Raw genomic sequence first — 17,806 nt, forward strand, 5'->3', positions numbered from 1 at the left:
TTAATACCCTTCAATCACAAGATGCTAGGTTGCATAGGGAGAGGTATTTCCAGTAGGAAAAAGGAGGTATTGATGCCCCTGTATAAGACTCTGGTGAGACCTCATTTAGAATATTGGGTACAATTCTGGAGGTCACACCTTCAAAAACATATAAAAAGGATGGAGTCGGTCCAGAGGAAGGCTACTAAAATGGTATGTGGTCTTCATCGTAAGGCGTATGGGTTCAGACTTAAAGATCTCAGTCTGTATACTTTGGAGGAAAGGCGGGAGAGGGGAGATATGATAGAGATGTTTATAATGTGGCATAAATGCACATGAGGTGAGTCTCTTTCAAGGAAAAGGAAGCTCTGGGATTGTGGGAGAGTGCTCCAAGATGGTGGCCATCTAGTTGCGGTGATCCAACTGCTGGATGTTGTTTTTTTTCAATCCATTTGCTTTTTGATGCTGCTTTGGGATGCTATTATTTCCCTTACTTATTATTCCCCGTACTAAGAGAACAGGAGCTTCTCACCAGTACAGCAGACGCTGCAGCGTTTCTTTGAGCCGCGGATTCCCACTGACCCCAGGCAACCCCAATGGCAGCAGACTTTCGCGTTGGCTCTGAGTGAGGGAGCACTTGAGCCATTGGCTTTCCAGACATCTTTGTCACCACCTACGATCTCTGCCCACTCTGCTCAGGGTTTAACCAATCCGATCCAAACATGAGCTTTAAAATGGGGACTCGAACACCGTGTCTCTCTGCTCAAAAGGATGGCAGCTATATGTGAAACGCTGGTCACCGTTGGTGTTTCGATCAAGCTTTAATAGAGCATAGAGCTTCTAGATGCCCATGGGAGGTTTTTTTTACACCTATGAGGTTCCCAGCCTGAACACCTTAAGCCACATTTGTGGCAGTGGGAGGGCCCAGTCTGAGGCTTTTTCCTCCCGGATAAGAGTTTAACTCTGCTCCTGCTTTGCCATACGCACATTACCTTAACTGCAATATTCAAGTGAATGTGTTATTTTGTTTGAATCTATGTTTCAAGCATACATCAGAACAGTTAAGAATAACCACATTAAAAAGAGATAAGAAGGAAGACGTCATGTCCATTGCAAGAGTTTGACATTTTGCATTCACTGACGCAGTCTAAAAATTTCAGTATTTTAGCCCCACGCTCCTCCACCTTTCCATAATCTCTTATTTATTTTATTTCTTATATACCACCTGGAAGTGTAAACGCTATCGAGGCGGTGTACACGCAGATAGAATTATTTGAAATCTGAATTACTGTAAGTCACTTCCTCTTTCAAGTCCTTCTTCTGTCATTAACAGGATGATCGTGGGAAGGGGAGGAAGTGAGCCCCAGGCTACTCCAGAAAAATAAAAATTGATGTATAGAAAACAATTCAAGCAGTTGAGTAAAGATGATATTTTCCAGTTTATTGGTTTTAGTATATAGTATATAGTACAATAAATGAATATAGAAACAGAGAAACATGACGGCAGATAAAGGCCAAATGGCCCATCTAATCTGCCCATCCACAATAACCATTATCTCTTTCTCTGAGAGATCCCAAGTGCCTATTCCAGGCTTTCTTGAAATCAGACACAGTCTATGTCTCCACCACCTCTACCGGGAGACTGTTCCATGCATCTATCACCCTTTCCGTAAAAAAAGTATTTCCTCAGATTACTCCTGAGCCTATCACCGCTTCACTTCATCCTATGTCCTCTCATTTCAGAGCTTCCTTTCAAATGAAAGAGACTCAACTCATGCGCATTTATGCCACAAAGTGGCAGCTCTCAGGACCAGGAAGCCTTGCACATTGTATGAGAGGAGGGTGAGTTGTAGAGCTGAGGTAGTAGGTTTACTGTGACCACTCATGTCCCCATTTTAATCCCTACTTCAATACATACATTTTTGTTTTGATGAGATCCAGGTATTCTGCTAGTGCAGGGAGGTTGTTGGGCATGGGTGCTCTTTTTTCACCTCTTTCAGCACAAGAGATTTTTTTTGAGAGACGGGGCCAGCAGAAGCAGTAGATGAACTAGACAACCATCTTGTGGCACTAGTACTTTCAAGTCACCTTATCAGCCCTTTAAATCTGAACCCAGTAGCCCAGATTGCAACAAAACTCTTCAAACTTGCTGCAGGTCATAGAAACCCACATAACCTGTAAGGAAAGCTTTGCCAGTCATCAGAGTTCCTTCCAATCTCCCCATGTCTCGCTGTAAGGGGGACCAAATGAGAGAGTCATATGGTAGAGGAATCATAAAGCATAGCCCATAGTAGGGTATGTTCAGGGTGCTACAGTACAGGACTCTTCTCCCATCCCGAAGAGTCAGGTTCCATCCTCTCTGAAGTGGACCATGATGAATCACTGAAATGGGTATAGCAATGAGTGTGCAGTAGTGGTTAAGGGTTGAGAGGTGGCAACTGGATGATCATTGAAGGCAAGGTGAGTCAGGTGATAGTGAGGGGCCAAGGAGCTGTGAAGCACAGCAGGAAGAGCCATGATCTGTAGTGAGCAATGCAGCTAGAGACAGGGAGCAAGAGCATCACAGTTTAAATAAAGGTAGTTGATGGGTTGTCTTAGGTTAAGGGTGTCAAAGTCCCACCTCGAGGGCCGCAATCCAGTCGGGTTTTCAGGATTTCCTCGATGAATGTGCATGAGATCTATTAGCATACAATGAAAGCAGTGCATGCACATAGATCTCATGCATATTCATTGGGGAAATCCTGAAAACCCGACTGGATTGCAGCCCTCAAGGAGGGACTTTGAAGACCCCTGCTTTAGGCTCTCTGAACCATAATATTCTTGTTTTTGATTTGTTCAGTTTGAGGAAATTTCTTTTTGGCCAGTCACTTAGGTCTTCAGTGGTATTTTTCAGGAATGTTTTGGTACTAACAAAGGTTTTTCTGACTGTGAAGAGGATGAAGATATCAACAGCATAGGAGATTTGATCCTGGGTCAGGGGAGGGTTATTCCCCAGTGCTCTTAGATATATGTTAAATAATTCAGGAGATATTGAGGGGCATAATAAAAAAAACTATCTAAGTCCCCTTTAGGCCTAGGCCTTAAACGTTGAAAGTAGAAACAGGGAAAATGTCCATTCTCAAAACAAACGCCCAAAATCAGACCTTTTAGGTTCCCATCTTGCTGTTGATGCCGGGGGGAGGGGGGAGGAGGGCCCACGGGGTGGGTGAAGGGGGGCCCTCGTTGCTGATTTTACTTCCGATCTTGCTGTTGATGCGGGCAGGGGAGCTGTCATCATCCATCGGGCCCCCCTGACAATGGCAGGCCCTAGGCTCGTGCCTACTGGGCCTAACATTTAATCCAGCCCTGGGCGTCATCCCCATGGTTGTTTTCAACATGTCCAGCCATCTGATCGCAGGTTGCCCTATTTTGATGATGATGATGATGATGATGACGAGAATACAACTAAGCACAGTATTTTCAGTGCCAGTTTTTTTGGGCACCCTATATAGAATTTGGTTCTAAGTGTATGAATGGAGAAAGGAGAAGGAGCCAAACACAGATCACAAGAGAATATGAAGAAAGAGGACAGAACGATAATTATACTTATTGATCCTTACTTGACTAACCCCTTCCTTTACTACCGCGTAGCGTGGGTTTTAGTGCCGGCAGTGGTGGTAACTGCTCCGACCCTCATAGGAATTCCATGAGCGTCGGAGCACTTACCGCCACTGCCAGCGCTAAAATCCGCACCATGCGTTAGTAAAGGAGGGGGTAAATCAGAGACAATAAAAAAATTCACCTAGTTTTTACTCCCTCTACTTTCCAGGGTTTTCGGGCCTCAAAGTCTGGGCACCACCCATTGCGCTCATCCTGCTGGTGGCCTGCGTCTGTCTGCTGGTGACAAGCATCGTACTGGGAGTACAATGTAAGTAGCAAACTCAGTTTTCTTTCAGGATAGGTAGGATTACAAATAATATAAATTAGATGAAGACTCTTAGGCTTCTGTGGCTGGCGTCATGATTGTTGCAGTTGGCCGGTTCTCGCTGTGGCTTTCTTCATACGTTGAAGCATGATGGCTGAATCATCGGTTCTACCTTCCCAGACGACCCGGACAATGGCTACAAATATGTATTATTAGTTGAGCACCCTAAGCTCATTTCTAGCACAGCTGTAAATTTGGTCTTTTTCTATAGTTTGAATTTCTGGCTACCGAAATTCGGTGCAGCCACCGAAACAAAATTAACACAGAACAGTCTACCCAGGTCCCTCCCCCCAACTGCAAGTTTTGTCTCCCTATTTAGGGTTCTGACCCACAGTTTGGGAAACTCTGCCCTATAGCTAGTTATTACATTATTTTAGCTTCTGTGTTGCTTTAGGAAACTCATCTAATGTAACCAATACATTTTAAATTTGGATGTGGGTAATCGCTAATCAACAGAACCCCCCTATATTTCAGGTGATGAGGAGGAAGAAGTTTCTGAAACAGGTAGTTCCACTTTTGTTTCTGTGGGTAATCGCCATATGCCGGCAAAACAGGAACCTTACAACTTTGGGGTTATTACATTTTGACATCCTATTGTGCAATAACTTCAAACTTATTAATCTGCAAACTACAATAGCTGTCCTAAACCTTCACTCCTGAGCAGGAATCCCTGGAGATACATCCTCAGTGCAAGATGATATTGCATCCCCTGGTGGCATTATTTCCTACTTCACCAGAGTGATGTTGCCAAACTGGAGGTGGGACTTCCCCACCTCCCATTACTACCACACATACAACAACTTTAAATGACTTTTTCCACACACAAAACACAGACAGACCTTTTGCCAAATACAGAACAGATCACAAATAAAAAATGAACTGGGAACCCCCCCAAAAATTAAACTCAGCAACACTGGAGAAATAAAAACAGATATGCACTTCTTTCTGTACTGAACACACAAGAATCCCACACCCAGGTCCATCAAAAAATTAGCCACCTCTCTTGCTCTGGATGGTGGAGAACCCAATATCCTGCCAGATGAATTCTACCTTCTCCGGTCTGACAGCCAGAAAGCTCCAAGTTCTGCAGCTAGCGGCAATGGCCCTGAGCTGTCACCAGTTGCAGAGCTTGAAGAGTTTTGGCTGCCAGACTAGAGGAAGAGGTCTTCAGCTGGCAGGGCTTTGGGAAACTCACCAACTTAGATATTTATATGTTGCATTTGGGTAGGAGATATGGGATATGGTAGGAAGAAAATTTAGTGCCCACCCACTTTGGGCTCAGGCTCACTCCTCTATCAGTTGCCTGGTAAGCCATTAGACACAATACAAAGATCCGTTATGCACATATCCCAAAGGTAACATATTCCACCAGTGGCATACCAAGCATATATGACACCCAGGGAAAATCATTGTTTAACATCCCCTCCTGCATATGAAAAACACAACTTTTAGTAATAATTTACAAGTTGTACAAGAGTGTACATAGGAAAAGGCAGCTTCTTGTCTCAAAGAATATTTTATTACTTCTGTAAATCATTTAGAAACTTTTTATAAGTGTTTTTATCACATTTTAATAAAACCTGAAACCTGATCTTACACACTGCAGCAAGCACTAGAACATCAATCCACCCAATGAAAAACCAACAAGACAGATTAATCCTGCTAACAGAAACCCAAGTCTTTCATACACACAGAACACAGAAACATCCTCACCCAGTATGGAATAAGTAATCACAACCTAAAGATAGAAATATGTAGACAAAAGTTAAACTGAACTACCAAGAAGTCAGACTCTGCATACAATGCAACACCACAGAAACAGAAACAGTGATGCATGTCCCTTAATATTGTACAAAATATAGATATATATATACAGTATATTTGAGTAAAGAGAAATAAGAAATTACTTTACAAATTAACAAATAAAAATAAAACAAAAAATGGAAAATAAGAAACCATTTTATTGGACTAATACATTTTTCAATTAGCTTTCAGAAGTCAAAATTTTTTTCCTCGGGTCAGTAAAGTATACTGCTATAACAGTATCCTGTCCTGAGCTGAACAAGGAGGGTGTGGTCTCTGAAAGTTTTTGAAATTATTTTTTCAAATTTTATTTAAAATTTGATTAAACTATCTAAAATTCTAGGCGTTTTACAATAATAAAAGGGGAGGACAACAATAAAACAGTGGACTTATACAATCAAGACATAGTATTAACGTACAATTAAATGAGAAGTAAAAGGGGAACATAAGTATTGCCCCTGTCGGGTCAGACCAGAGGTCCATCGTGCCCGGCAGTCCGCTCATGTGGCAGCCCCTCTGGTCCATGACCTGATAGTGCTCATACCCTAAAACTCTCATACCCTTTTCGCTTAATGTCCTGTAGAGTAACCCTCTATCTGTACCCTGCAATCCCCTTCGCTTCCAGGAAGTCATCCAGTCCCTTTTTGAACCCCAGTATTGTGCTTTGTCCTATCACCTCATTTGGAAGCGCGTTCCAGGTGTCCACCACCCTCTGAGTGAAGAAGAACCTCCTTGCATTCGTTTTGAATCTGTCCCCTCTCAGTTTTTCTGAATGACCTCTTGTTTTTGTTGTCCCCGCTAGTCTGAAGAATCTGCCCCTCTCCACCTTCTCTATGCCTTTCATGATTTTATAAGTCTGTATCATGTCTCCTCTCAGTCTCCGCTTTTCCAGGGTAAAGACCCCAGTTTGTCTAACCTTTCGGCATATGAAAGGTTCTCCATTCGTTTTATCATCCTAGTTGCTCTCTTCTGGACCCTCTCAAGTATCGCCATGTCTTTCTTAAGGTACGGTGACCAGTATTGGACGCAGTATTCCAGATGTGGGCGCACCATTGCTCGATACAATGGCAGGATAACTTCCTTCGTTCTGGTGGTGATACCTTTTTTGATAATGCCCAACATTCTGTTCGCTTTCTTTGAGGCCGCTGCACATTGTGCCGCTGGCTTCATTGTTGTATCCACCAATACCCCCAGGTCTTTTTCTAGGCTGCCTTTCCCCAGCACCCTCCCTCCCATCATATAGCTGTACATGGGGTTCCCTTTCCCTATGTGCAAGACCTTAATTTCTCCACATTGAAGCTCATCTGCTATCTTTTTGCCCACTCACTCAGTTTGTTCAGGTCGCTCTGCAGTTCTTTGCATTTCTCAACAGTTCTGACCTTGCTGGAGAGTTTTGTGAAGTCCACGAACTTGATAACTTCGCACTTCGTCCCCGTTTCCAGATCGTTAATGAATATATTGAACAGCAGCGGTCCCAGCACTGACTCCTGCGGGACACCACTCGTGACCCCTTTCCAGTCAGAGTAGTGTCCTTTTACTCCTACCCTCTGCTTCCTATCCACCAGCCAATTGTGAATAAGTTATAGAAAATAAAACATTGAAGGAAAAAACAAAAGGAGGGAAGGGAATGATTTGTTTACTGTTGGAACCAGAAGATCAGAAAAGAAGAGGTCAAAATTCAAAGGTGTCTTTAAAAAGGGAAACATTTTAATCCTCCTTTGAATTTATCCAGATTTTGTTCTTCTCTAATTAATATTAATACTGCTTTTAAATGATTTTAACCTGACAAAAAGCACTTTAACATTATGCAATACACTTTTGAGTTTCTTTTCTCCTGTTCAAAATATTTTTATTAATTTTATAAACAGGGCAATAACAATAGACAAGACTTCCGAGGAAGTCTGAAAAGTGGAAGTGAGAACACCCATCAATAAACATGTAATTTATTTTGAGTTGGCAATTGAGAGGTTGTATTTCTTTACTAGGTACATTGAGACACATCAATTAGAGCCGTTGAAAAAGTTTAAAAAATTTTTTTTTATAACAACTGCAGTGTGTTTGGAGGAAGCATACCCAGACCCGGGAGAAATCTCAACTACCATTGTGAAATCAGCTTAACCAGCTACTGCATTGGGTCAGGGTAGGGCTGAGCCCCAGAGGGAGCTGTGGGGGGTTTCATTATCATGGTATGGACCATTGTAGTCAGATTTGTCCTTTTTTTTAAAAATCTTTATTCATTTTTAAACTCACAATAAGTGTAACATATAATACAATCATTTTGTACTTTAACATCACTTAATACAGGGGTAGGGAACTCCGGTCCTCGAGAGCCATATTCCAGTCGGGTTTTCAGGATTTCCCCAATGAATATGCATGAGACCTATTTGCATGCATTGCTTTAATGCATATTCATTGGGGAAATCCTGAAAACCTGACTGGAATATGGCTCTCGAGGACCGGAGTTCCCTACCCCTGACTTAATATATCATCAAATTCTAATTCGCATCAAATATCCCTCCTCCCTTATACCCAACAATTATTCCTAAGCAAAAGAAATCATAAAATATTCCCCCACCCCACCCCACCCTGGATGTGTATGAACAAAAGGGAAAAATTAATATATATTCTATGCAATTATTTCAATCTTTACATTATCTTGTTAATGGCTCCCAAATATCCTGAAATTTCTTAAAACTCTCCTGCTGGAAAGAATACATACTTTGTAAACGGGTTTCTACCAGAGCCTCTAATGTAAATATACAATATAAATAAATACTCAGCTGATGAGAACCCCTAAGCTGTCAGCTGAGGACTTCCTCTGCAGTTGGCCAGGGGTCCCTTTTGCCAAGCTTGGCAGGCAGCAGTAGCGTCCATGAGTCACAGATGCTGGCACCTCAGTGGCTCATGGATGCTGCCAGTGACTGCTGTGTTTGGTGGAGGGGAGTTCTGGCCGTCTCTAGAGGAGGTCCTCTGCTGGCGGTGCTTAGGGATCCCCCACCAGTCACAGCAAGGGTCAGCAAGTACTTCAACACTGTAGAAATAAAACCAGAAATGCATTTCCTTTTCTTTTGAACACAATACAAAGACATTTGCTATATACATTTCCCAAAGCTAACATATTGAGTCCTCCCACTTTTGTTCCAGGTCTTTCTATCTATCTTACTCTCTTTGTTCTCCCTCTCCCTAGGGCCTGGCATCTCTCTCTCCTCAGTTCAGTGTGCTTCCCCTCTCTACCCCCTCTAGTCCAGCATCTGCTCTGTCTTCCCCCTCCCTTTTGGTTCAAGTCTACATTCCAGCCCCTCCTCAAGGTCCTTTTCTGTCTCTCTCTCCCCCCCCCCCCCCCCCCCGTCCAGATCCAGTGTCTCTATGGGTTTACAGTCAGCTAAACTCTAGGTTAAGTGGGATATTCAGTATTTAACAGCCTATGGTGAATGGCATAAAGGAAGGATTGAGTTTTAAGCACAGTCCCATTGACTTTGGCAAGTTAAGTCGTGAATATCAGTCTTTTACTTGCCAAATGCACACTCCAGCCACAGTATGTGTCCAACATACCTGGTTTTCAGTGACCCAGAGCCATTTAGGGACAGTGGATTGTTTACAATTGTTGCCAGCGACCCACAGCAAGTTTGGAGCACTGCAGGGGTGGTGAGAGGAGAAAGAGAGGGCCAGAAAAGTGAGAGGAGAGAGGGAAGTGATAAATGATAAAAGCCTGTGCTTGAGAGGAGGGCTCTGAACCAGCTGAGCTGGCAGGGGGACAACCGGGTGCTAGGGAGAACACTGCTTATCTTATTTTCCTACCTGCCCTGCCATGAGGGGCGTCCCCACGGGATCCCTGCGACCCTAGGGGGCATCCCCATGACCCGAAGGGGGAACCCGCAGGATCCCCGCAGGTCCCGTGGGATTCCCGTCGTCCCCATTCCTGTGCAGCTCTATCATGCAGACACTGTACATCTCATCCTCCAAGCCCAAATACGTGGCCATTGAGATGCAGTAATTTGATGCTTGATCTCAATGCTCCAAATGTCCCGAAGACCAGTTTTTGGTTTCTTATTTAAAAATCCAGATATTAATTTATACCACTGAGCGGCCTAATGTCCCAGGAAGTCCACATGAAATCATAAGAGCGGCAAACTATACTGATTACTGAGATTTTTCCATTTAGGGAACCCAACCTGAATGGCCTGCTTCAACTGTAACCATCTATAATTTTGTGATTTATTAAGACCGAATTAGTGTTGCAATTGTGAAAAATCAAGCAGCTTACTATCTGAAATAACATCATCCAAAGTACGTATACCCGCCTTCATCCAATACTTCCAGATGATCTTAAATCTGCCAATTTGAATCTTGGAGTTTAGCCATAGGGTCTGATGAGTTGATTTATGAACCGAAATAGGTGTTATATTATTTACACATTTTAAGGTTTTCCATGTCAGATTTGTCTTTTCAGTATATGGAGAGAGATTTCATAGCTGCCAAAGATGGTAGAGACAGTTTTTAAAGGTTGTTTGAATTTGTGGGATCAAAATGAGTGAGTGATGATTGTAGAAGTATCCCGAGATGCTGACCTGTGACTGTAAGAGGAGTTCATATTTCCCAAAATATATTTTGAAGTCAGGTATTTCTCCCCTTCTATTAGGAACCCAACAAATCTCTGTTTTGCTTGTGTTCAGGCAGTTTGTGGTTGTTTGCCTATTCTTGAGTTGCAGTTAGACAGGAAGTCATTTTACTCAAAGCTGTGGGTAGATTTGAGTCAATGGGTGTGATCCAATGGGGAGCCCGGGCACAGTGCCGGGTAGGGCTTTGGATTCTTGCCCAGAGGTAGCTAGGAAGAAAAAAAAAAAAAAAATTTAAATTGAATCAGGTTGGGCAGACTGGATGGACCATTCGGGTCTTTATCTGCCGTCATCTACTATGTTACTATGTAATAGTTGCACATCATCGGCATAGATATAGAATTTTGTGTCCATTGACTGAAGAAGCTCAGCCAGAGGCTTAAGATAGGATGGAGGAGTGGCCTCGTGGTTAGAGCAGCTGCCTCGACACCCTGAGGTTGCAGGTTCTATTCCAGCACTGCTCCTCATAGAAACATAGAAGATGACGGCAGAAAAGGGCACCAGCCCATCAAGTCTGCCCACTCTGCTTACCCACCCCCTGTCTATGCCCTAATGACCCAATTTCCTTATCTTGACCCTCGTAGGGATCCCACATGGGTATCCCATTTCTTCTTAAAGTCTGGCACGCTGTCTGCCTCGATCACCTGCACTGGAAGCTTGTTCCAATGATCAACCAGTCTCTCTGTGAAGAAATACTTTCTGGTGTCGCCATGAACTTTTCCGCCCCTGAGTTTGAGCGGTTGCCCTCTTGTGGCCGAGGGTCCCTTGAGAAAGAAAACCTTGGGCAAGTCACTTAACCCTCCATTGTCTCAGGTACCATAGTTACATTGTGAGCCCACCTGGACAGATAAAGAAACCACTTTGAGTACATGCTTATCATTGTAAACCATTTTGATATTTGCAGAGGAAAGGCTGTATATCAATAAAGATAACCATCACAAACCACTGGAGACAGTATGGACCCCTATGGCACCCTATAATTCACCGTCCAACATAATTATGTGCTGTTGTTGAATAGAACTGATTCTTGTCTGTCTGACAAGTAGGATTTGACCCATGTAAATACTGTGCCACAGATCCTTGCTTCTGTCAGTCTTGTAAGTGTGAAATTATGATTCACAGTGTTGAAGGCTGCTGAGAAATTCAGCAACACTAGTATCAAGGCAGATCCCCTGTCATGGTTTCTGTGCTGATCATCAAGAAGAGATACAATAAAAGTCCCTGTTCTGTACCCAGCCCATAGGAAGGGCCATAAATAACCTGGGCCAATCAGAGCCTCAGACCTGCACCAGTGCATCCCAGGATGCACTGGGGAGGGGAAGGCCAGCAATTTTGAAGAGGTGGGCCAGCTGGCCAGAGTGAGTAGGCATCTCTCCGGCCAGCCATCTTAAAATAAGATTGGGGGGGGGGGGGGGTCGTCAGAGGCATGGGAAGGAGATAAGGACAGCTCCACTCTGCAAGAATAGGCAGCTGTTGAATAAATGTGTTATCTTTAACATAAAGTATTGCTAAAATCAACCAGGCTAAGAGAAATGCAATTATTATCCAAGTCTGGAACCTTCTAACAGGTGTTTTCTTCATTCCAGTCATGCAGCTTTCTCAGCAAATGCTTGAAGATCATGAAGTCTTGAACAGTAGCTTCTCCCAGAGCATGAGGCTGAAAGACAAGGCCTTGAAGGACACTGAAAATAAACTACATGAATCGGAAGTGAGATTAAAGGACACCAGAGATAGGTGTTTTCAGCACCTGAATCACACTGAGCAAGAACTGGAAGACATGAGGAGGAACCTCGGTATAACTCAGGATTTGCTAACTGACAGTGAGAGGAAATTAAAAACTAGTGAAGAAATCATGAAAACAATTGAAAAAGAACGGGACCAATTGAATTCAGATTTGAAAAAAAAGGAGGAATTGTTTGCTGACTGTGCATTAATAGGTATTTTCATTTTTATTGCCAAAGTTACAGCTCAGATATAGTAAGAACCCAAATATGAGTATATTAGAACCCTGTTCAACAAATATTACATAGTTACATAGATCTTAAGAATATATAGACTGAGCAATATGATTTGGTTGATTCAGATTTTAGGCACTGATAACATGGCTTTTAGTGTTTTTTGTAATGGACCACATAATCTGAATTTTGGAAGCCAGCAGGCCAAAGAGGAAAGGTTCACGATATGGGATCAACAAATGGTAAATCTTTCCTTCCTCTTTTCCACCACTGATTATTCACCTGCCTAATTGCCAACCAATCACTCCATCTCAATTTTTGGTTGATTCTACTCCCCTTATGGCTCATTGTTATGTCAAGATGAGGAGGAGGAGGGGACGAAGAAGAAAAGTCAGTAGGGAGAGGAGGAGATAGTGGATGCTATCATATTTCTATGAGCTCACAATGCAGGTGTAAAGAGCTTTAGCCAATAGGAAGAGGAGGAGATAGTGGATGCCATCATATTTCTATGAGCTCAAAATGCAGGTGTAAAGAGTTTAAGCCAATAGGAAGAGGAGGAGATAGTGGATGTTATCATATTTCTATGAGCTCACAATGCAGGTGTAAAGAGCTTTAGCCAATAGGAAGAGGAGGAGATAGTGGATGCCATCATATTTCTATGAGCTCAAAATGCAGGTATAAAGAACTTAAGCCAATAGGAAGAGGAGGAGATAGTGGATGCTATCATATTTCTATGAGCTCACAATGCAGGTGTAAAGAGCCTTAGCCAATAGGAAGAGGAGATGCAAATGTTAAGAACCTCAGCACTGTTTGACAAATTTATTTCCTAAATGTGGGTATTATTGTTAGCAAAACTCTATTCTGAGTATATTTAAGAAACTTCTTGTATTTTTAACTAATTGTATTGCCCAGCCTTCTTCTGTGTAAACCGCCTAGAAACTGATATCACTTTTATCCATGAAAAACCCACATTTCTTTCTTTTTACTTTCTTATGTGTAGAAAGTTGTCCACAAGGATGGAAGTTGGCCGGTGGGAAATGTCTTTACTTTTCAACAACAATAAACAATTGGGAAACGAGTAAAGCTTACTGTGAAGACGCAGATTCTTCAGTTCTTGTCTTTTCTAAGGAAAATTTACAAGTACAGGTACAAGTTGTACCTTTTTACTCTGCTTTAATTTATTGTGATTGATAAGCTCTAAGGATTTGGAAAAGTAAGTGGCTGTTTTTTGTTTGGCCCCATTTTTTAAATTTAGTTTGTTTTTATATTAATTATAAATTTAAAAAGGAGAAATCACTTGATTTGGTCGTATGGTACTAGATACTCAAAGTTGGCTACAAGAAAATGCCCATTCTCGAAAAATACACTAAAATTTATTTTTTTCCGAACATTGTCTATCTGAACATCAAGACTACCAGAACGTCTATCTTTATACCACATTTTCGACCAAAATTTCAGCTAAGTCCCAAACACCCAGGACAAGAACACTTGGGTGTGGAAAGGCCAATCTTGTAATGGACTGGCCACCCAGACATGACATCAGAGCAGTGGGGCACTGCTGTAAACGTCACAAAAAGGGTGCCAGGTAAACATCTCACCAGAACATTCTTATAGGTTATGGTGAGCCCCCCAAAACCCACTATACCCACCTGTCTACAACCCAATAGCCCTTAGGGCTGCAGGTGGCACCTATATGGTAGTAAAGTAGGGTTTGGGTTTTTTTGGTGGGCTCACATTTTTCACCATAAATGTAGTGGTTAGAGTGGCTTTTGGGCCTGGGTCTTCCTCTCTATGATTCACTAGCCCCCCCCCTCCCATGGCTATTTAAGACATCTCTGTGCAGCTCTACTAGACTTTCCTATACCAGGTGCTGATGTTCTGGAGATAGGTATGTATGTTTTTATTCTTATCTTTGTGGGTGTGTGACAGGGTCAGTAAACACTGGGGGAGTGTGTGTGTGGGGGGGGGGGGGTTACTTTCTCTCACCAGTGGTTACCTTGTCACTTTGGATATCTTTTTGGCAATTATACCTGTTTTTACATCATCTAACACAACGTTTAAGTTTCATCTAGGATGTCTAGTAAAACGTTCAATTATCCCTGCAGGATGACTAAGTTTAGGTCGGCCCCCATCCCACCCACATACTGCCCTAACCACTCCTTCAGCTATACCCATTTTAGCTCTGGGCACACAGTGGGATTCAGAGGCCTACAAAATCCCGTGACACATTCAGAAACTTGGTTTGATTATCAACACTTGGAAGACCTGTCTTTTAGGTTGTCCAAGTGCCGACTTGGGTGGGCTTTTTGACATGCTTAAGTTTTGATTATGAGCCCCATAATATACATTCTCAAATTTCACTACACATTTAGCAGGAAACTGTATGTTTAGCCCTATATTTTAAAATACAGAAGATAGAAGGTGGAAACAAAAGTATAATGGCAGACAAGGACAATATGGATTACTTCCTTTTGCATGCCATATACTTTAGGTATTTGGTTTTCTGTTTACTTTTGCCCTCTGCAACACCATTTTCAGGTTGAAAACACATATGTAGAATTTGAAGTTAGGCTTTATTTTCATCTGTACTTAATAGCGGTAGCTTAGATAGACCTGCATTTTGGGGGTGTATGTGTGTTAGGTGCCATTGACTCAGGTTTGAGTCCTAGCAACTTGATGAGTTAAAGATTCAAAAAAGAAATCAGTCAAGTGCTAAACCAACAAGGTCTTCCAGCAATATTCCCATAGTAGTTGTCAACGTATCCAGCCACCTAGTTGCAGGTCACCCTCTTCGCCTAGTTCCTTCGATCTTCCCAAACATGATATCCTTCTCCAGTGATCTCTCTGTTCTAACAGTATGACCAAAATAAGATAGTCATAACTTATTTATTTCCAAAATTTCTAGACCGTCTATAACTAAGCGGTTAACAGGTAGAACATTCACAATAGTTTGAGGATAATACAAATGGTTCGACACTGAACTTCTCCAACTAAAAAATCTCTGCAGACAACTAGAAAGAGAATGGAAAAAAAAGAGCCTAGAACACACAAAAACAGCATGGAGAACTCAAATCAACCAATACAAGAACAAACTCAAAGAAAAACGGAAAGCCTACTACTCCAAAATGATAGGCACGGAAACCCTAGACACAAAAAGCTATTCAATCTAGTAAAGAATCTCACCGACACCAAACCTCACCTAGCTACACAAGTAAACCACCCACCGACAGCTATCCAACTAGCAGACCATTTCAAAAATAAGATCACCAAGATCAGAACCGCATTCAACAATACTCACACCCACCTCGACAAGATAACAACAAACCCTTCAACAGGAGAAGCCATAGCCGCAGACAGAAGCTGGACAGTCTTCCCCGTATTACATTGGTCGGATATGAATCGACTCTACAAAAAATACAGCCAAGCTTCTTGCAACCTAAATAACTGCCCCACCTACCTGTTATCAAACTCCTCCACCACATTCAGAGCTAACCTCATGCTATGGATTCAAACCACATTAACAGAAGGTCAATTCCCTCAAGACCTTGGAGAGATCATAATCACCCCAATCATGAAAGACCACAAAGGCCCAATAGATAACCCCTCCAACTACAGACCAATCGCTTCAATACCAATATACGTTAAAATAATAGAAGGTCTAGTTGCACAATACCTCACCAACTACCTGGAAGACCATAACCTACTTCACCTCTCACAATCAGGATTTTGGACCAACCACAGCACAGAAACACTACTTGTAACACTACTAGACACAGCTCGACAGCAAATTAGCAAAGGCAAAAAGATGATGTTAATCCAACTTGACCTCTCTGCAGCATTTGACCTGGTCGACCACTCCATACTGCTACAGATACTTGACGCCATTGTGATCTCAGGCAAGATCTACAATTGGTTCCAAGGATTCCTCAAATCAAGAACCTACAGGGTAAAGTCCAATAATATCAAATCAGAACCATGGTCCAACCCATGCGGAGTTCCACAAGGATCACCTCTATAACCTACGCTCTTCAACCTCTTTTATTTCCTCCCTTGGAGCCACTTTAGATAACTTAAATTTTACATCCTTCAGCTACGCAGACGATATCACCATACTCCTCCCCTTCGACCCATCAGAGCCCACCACTTCAGCAAAACTGGAAATAACCCTAGATGCAGTGGAAAAATGGATGGTAGACCACAAACTGAAACTAAACTCAGATAAAACAAAATTCCTTCTGCTCGAAAAGGCCAAAACTCCCACCATTACAGAACTGAAAATTAAAAACACCAAATACCCAATACAGCCCGAACTCAAACTCCTAGGAGTAACGATAGACAGATGCTGCACAATGCAGTCCCAAATCAATAAAACATCCCAGAAAGCTTTTTTAATTATGAGAAATCTATGTAAAATAAGAAAATTCTTCGACCCAGCACAATTCAGGCTAGTTGTCCAATCCCTAGTCTTAGGTCTATTGGACTATTGCAATTCCCTCTATCTACCTTGTCCTGCCAACAGGATAAAACAACTTCAGACTATACAAAACACTGCCCTCAGACTGATCTACTCCCTGAGAAAATATGATCAAATTACAACTGCCTTCCTAGACTCTCACTGGCTACCTATGCAAGCACGAATTCAATTCAAATTCTACTGTCTATTATTCAAAGCATTAAACGGCTCCGTCCCCCCTATCTAAACAACCGCCTAAACCAGATCCTCACCTCAAGACAAAGAAGAACTCCAAACCCTTTTGCCTTCCCTCCACTCAAGGGCACTCAGCGCAAAAAGATGTTTGATAACCTTCTGGCGACGCAAGCAGCAAAACTTAACCACTCCATCTCCAACCTGTTGACGGCAATGGGCGACTTCAAAACTTTTCGAAAAGAAATCAAAACCCTACTTTTCAAAAAATGTATCCAGATATCTTAACCCAACCCTTCCCCCTCCTCCTAGATAAATTCTCCCCCAAAACCTCCACTTAAATAATCTCTTCCTCCCCAAAACACCAACCAAGTATTCAGATCCCTGAAATGTAACGTAATCTTATTTGTACTCTAACTGTAATCTATTTGTTATATCACACAGTAACGTACAGTCAATTTAATATCCAATTTGAAAGTTCTTCCAGAATTAATCCAGGTACCTCTCCTCCCTTGTAACCAAAAAAAAAAAACACTAGAAATGTCCAGTTAGCTCTTTTGTAATCCGCCTTGAACTGCAAGGTATAGGCGGAATAGAAGTCCCTAATGTAATGTAATGTAATTATAAAATGCATTCAATTAAATCACAATTGCATAATAATTTAGTCTACTTAAGTTATGTAAAAACTCAAGGAAACTATTTTCCATCCCCACTTAAGAAAGTGCAGTAAGTGCAATTCAGATTTCTTATCAAATGTGAGTACTAGCAAAGTTTCAAAGGAAAACCTCAATGTACAGTTGTGCCTTTAACATCTTTCTAAACCGTGAGCGATCAAAACAGGTCC

At 42.1% G+C, this 17,806-nt stretch overlaps 1 protein-coding gene across 1 annotated transcript in view; it reads left to right on the forward strand.

Annotated features, from left to right (window-relative positions):
- Positions 1 to 3,791: 3,791 nt before the first annotated feature.
- The window catches only part of LOC117356801 (B-cell differentiation antigen CD72-like), a 52,721-nt gene continuing 38,706 nt past the window's right edge, over positions 3,792 to 17,806 (forward strand). The window contains exons 1-3 of the mRNA XM_033936509.1: positions 3,792 to 3,886; positions 11,949 to 12,299; positions 13,318 to 13,463. Of these exons, the coding sequence (XP_033792400.1) occupies positions 11,951 to 12,299; positions 13,318 to 13,463 (495 nt within the window). The 5' untranslated portion in view covers positions 3,792 to 3,886; positions 11,949 to 11,950. The remainder of the gene's footprint in view (positions 3,887 to 11,948; positions 12,300 to 13,317; positions 13,464 to 17,806) is intronic.

This window comes from Geotrypetes seraphini, chromosome 1 (genome assembly GCF_902459505.1).
Source record: "Geotrypetes seraphini chromosome 1, aGeoSer1.1, whole genome shotgun sequence".
Classification (NCBI taxonomy): domain Eukaryota; kingdom Metazoa; phylum Chordata; class Amphibia; order Gymnophiona; family Dermophiidae; genus Geotrypetes; species Geotrypetes seraphini.